The sequence below is a fragment of the Mus pahari genome, chromosome 17 (assembly GCF_900095145.1).
Source record: "Mus pahari chromosome 17, PAHARI_EIJ_v1.1, whole genome shotgun sequence".
NCBI classification, from domain to species: Eukaryota; Metazoa; Chordata; class Mammalia; order Rodentia; family Muridae; genus Mus; species Mus pahari.
The window spans coordinates 1,311,043-1,314,855 of record NC_034606.1 but is presented as its reverse complement, the minus strand read 5'-3'; the positions used below and the strand labels follow the sequence as shown (position 1 = coordinate 1,314,855).

Here is a 3,813-nt window from a genome sequence, read left to right as displayed (position 1 = left end):
GACTACCAGCCCAGAGATGGCACCACCCATAAGGGGCCCTCCCCCCTTGGTCACTAGTTGAGAAAATGCCCTGCAACTGGATCTCATGGAGGCATTTCCCCAACTGGAGCTCCTTTCTCTGTGATAACTCCAGCTGTGTCAAGTTGACACAAAATTAGCCAGTACATCAGGTCAATCAGACCTGTCAGGCTGGGCATGGAGACACGCTAGTCAATCCCAGTACTCCAGAGGCAGAGAGAGGCAAGCAGATCTCTGAGCTCCAGGCCAGCCAGGGCTCCACACTGAAACCACCTCAAAGCAGAACAATTAGGAGCTATAAAGAAGTTTCATTTGTATCTGACAAGGCCTCAGCCTTTAGCCCTGACTATCTGTTTATTGTTTCTTTGTATGTCTGCTTTTTGGAAGTTGGATATTCCATAGCTCAAAGGGGCTTTAAACTTGTTATGTGGCTCCAGAGCAGCTGGAACTTCTGCTTCAGCCTCTCACTTTCTAGGGTCACAGGCACCATGGGCTTTGGTTTTGGTTTTTGTTTTGTTTTTAAGATTTATTTATTTTATATATATGCGTACACTGTAGCTGTCTTCAGACACACCAGAAGAGGGTATCAGATCCCATTACAAACAGTTGTGAGCCACCATGTGGTGCTGGGAATTGAACTCACTGCTGAGCCGTCTTCCAGCCCCACCCTGGATTCTTAACGGTATTAAATGGTAGAAGATAGGCGTGAAGCTCTGTGTTCCTTTCCTTCATTACCAGCTTGATTGACCTCTGAGCCCTTTAGAACTCACTCCATCCTCCTTTCTCCCTCTCTCCTCCCCTCTCCCCACCCAGGGCAAACAGTTAACTCAATCCTGGGGAGTTGGTCTGACCCCTTTCTATTGATTTCCATGCTTCAATCACAACAGCTCTACCTACATAGCCAGTCAGTGAGGGTTTAACTGAGCAGTTAATACAGTCCCCATCCTAGGCCTTTTCACACCCATATCTGTGTTAGATTCCATCACTTCCTCCACTTCTCAAAGGGGACTCTGAAGTCAGCAGAAGTTAGTAGTAAGTTCAGGAAGCAGCCATTAGGACTGAGCCCTTCTATCTTTGGAGCCTGCATACTTCAAGTCAAAATCTAGTTTCATCCTAAGTGTGTTTCCACATTCTTTCCCCAGCTTCTCTCACCTATGTGGGCATGAGTCATCTTTGACCATCCTCTCATCAACTTCTATTCACACTCAGCCTCTTTTCCATCCCCAGTGCCTCCTCACTACAGCAAAATGTCTGAGACCAGAATCCCAGGCTATGCTCCAAGCCACTCAACAGCAAACCACTCAACTCTTCAGTCAATAGCAAAAACGATCCTCACAGTACACAGCAGTTCACACATTTACCTGCCCCTTGTGGTCATGATTAGCTGTGCCTCTCACTTAGCCAAGACCCAGCAGGACTGAGTAGACAAGGCCTGTACTACGGGTATCTCTGGCTGGACATCCACTGACACTCAGCCTCATGCCTGATTCCATTGCCAGGAAAGGCTCCACTACAACTCAGTAGCAATCACTTCCTGGAAGGAAGGCAACACCAGGAGCTACTCGAATACCCAGAGACGTGTAACCCTTCTCATCTTCTTTCCTGATATTTCTTCATTCTCTGCTGCAAAAAGCCAAAGTCCATGGCCAAGCTGGGTGTAGTAGACGTCTATGTATATAATCCCAACATCTGGAGACAGAGACGGAAGGGTCAGGAGTTCTAGGTTAGTTTTTGCTACATATAAAGTTCCAGGTCAGCCTATGCCTCAAAAGATCTGTTAGAAGATGATAGTTTTTAAATGTATACATTCCAGCTTGGCAGAGTGGCCCACCCACCAACTGAGCACTTGGGAAGTACAGGCAGGTGGGTTCAGAGGTTCAAGGTCATCCTTCGGTACACAGTGAATATTGAGACAAACCTGAACTAGATATAATACATGACTCTGCCTCTTAAGAATGGGAAAAGGTTACTCACATAAGATATGGAAAATTTACTATCTGACACTCATTAAGAACTCAGGGCATGAGGAACACATAAGTATTTGCTGACTTGATTTGTAATGATGGAAAGAAAGAAAATAAAGTTAAAATAGCAGCTCAAATAGGTCCTTGAATCAATATTTGTAATTTAACAGAAAAGGCAGACAGTCAGACTCCTTGCCTGGAGGAATCCCAAAATATCACCAGCTGTTATCGGATGTACTTACTGGCATCATCCATGAACTCAAATTCCCCTCCTAGTTCAGAGCCTGAAAAGCGATAGTGATCAGGATCGGCCAGGGCGCTCAGCAGGATCAGCAGGACCACAGCATTGATGATCTGCAGAAGAGAAAAGGGACATAAGACACCCAGGCCAGAGTCTCAGATCACCCATGGTGCTACATGACTGCAGCTGAGGAAGAGCGCAAAGGCTCCCAGGCAGAGGGCTCTGGCCAACTAGGTGTCAGCTAGGCTGGGGAGATGGCTCAGCCAGACAAGTAGGAAGACCTAAGGTCAGACCTCTAGAGTCCGCTTAAGAAGTGCAACAGGGTGGATGGATCAGCAGCAGGGCTAAAAGGCACCTGTCATCAAACCTGATACTATCAATGAGTTCAGTCCCCAAATCCCACATGGAAGGAGAATCGGCTCTTCCAAGTTGTACCTTCATATATGCACCTACACAAGCACATGCACATAACACACAAATAATTTTCTTTTTGTGAGTGCAGTGTTATGTGGCTATAATCATAGTACTGGGAAGCAGAAGTGAAGTATGGTGAGTGGGCAAGTCCATGAAACATATGTACTAGCCAGTCAATCTACCGTGTGTGTGTGTGTGTGTGTGTGTGTGTGTGCCACAGGCTGTGAAAAGCACCATCACCATTGTCATCTGTCTGCCCAGTCTCTGACTTCCGCTGAGCACAGTATCCTTCAAACCCAGCACACCCACGTGGAGATGATCGTGGAGATGATCATAGCCCACGGCTCCCACCTCTACTTATCCCTTCCTGTGTGTGTGTTTTAGGAGTGTACCACACATTGTGATTAAACGGGACACTACTCAGGCTCCATAGTAAGCATTTAATATGTTTATTCCTGAGCCTTACAAGCCCTCTAGTTAGAGGAACGCAAAATAATCCCCATTGTAGGAAAACTGAGACTCAAAAGTTAAAAACACCGCTCACAAATCACAGACTGGAGAGAGGAGATTTGCCTTGGGAACCTAAGTAGAAAACCTAACCTTCATGTCTTCTGCTCATATCTTCATCATAAGTTCATCATCTTCCTAACTTCATCATCTGGGCTTACCTTCTCCCTCACCACCCTACACCCCACCCAAGGTCAGAAACATGAGTGTACTCTTTTACCCTTCTCAGAATGGCGAGAAAAGGCCTTTTACTAACATTAACTAAAGGCACACCCTACTATTTGGAAGACTATTTGGTAAATACCTACTGCAGAATTTTTTGATATGATCATCTCAAGAGATTATTTTAGAATTGTTGTATGGCTTGGATTTTATTTTCCTTCCTCTATTTTCCAAATTGTCAGACGCAGCCTGACAAGAACAGCTAACTCACGGGATACACACACATGCGTGATTCACGGGATACAAACACATGCGTGATTAAACATATATAAGTCAATGGTGTGGGGGGTTAAAAAAGGGCCTGACAAGAACAACTAATTCACGGGATACACACACATGCGTGATTAAACATATATAAGTCAATGGTGTGGGGGATTAAAAATGGGCCTGACAAGAACAACTAATTCACGGGATACACACACATGTGTGATTAAACATATATAAGTC

The 3,813-nt window shown here is 45.3% G+C and overlaps 1 protein-coding gene across 1 annotated transcript in view; it reads right to left on the bottom strand.

The window, feature by feature from the left end:
• Laptm4b (lysosomal protein transmembrane 4 beta) overlaps nucleotides 1-3,813 on the bottom strand; it is a 41,540-nt gene that overhangs the window by 20,926 nt on the left and 16,801 nt on the right. Inside the window, exon 2 of the mRNA XM_021216571.1 lies at nucleotides 2,225-2,336. Within this exon, the coding sequence (XP_021072230.1) occupies nucleotides 2,225-2,336 (112 nt within the window). The remainder of the gene's footprint in view (nucleotides 1-2,224; nucleotides 2,337-3,813) is intronic.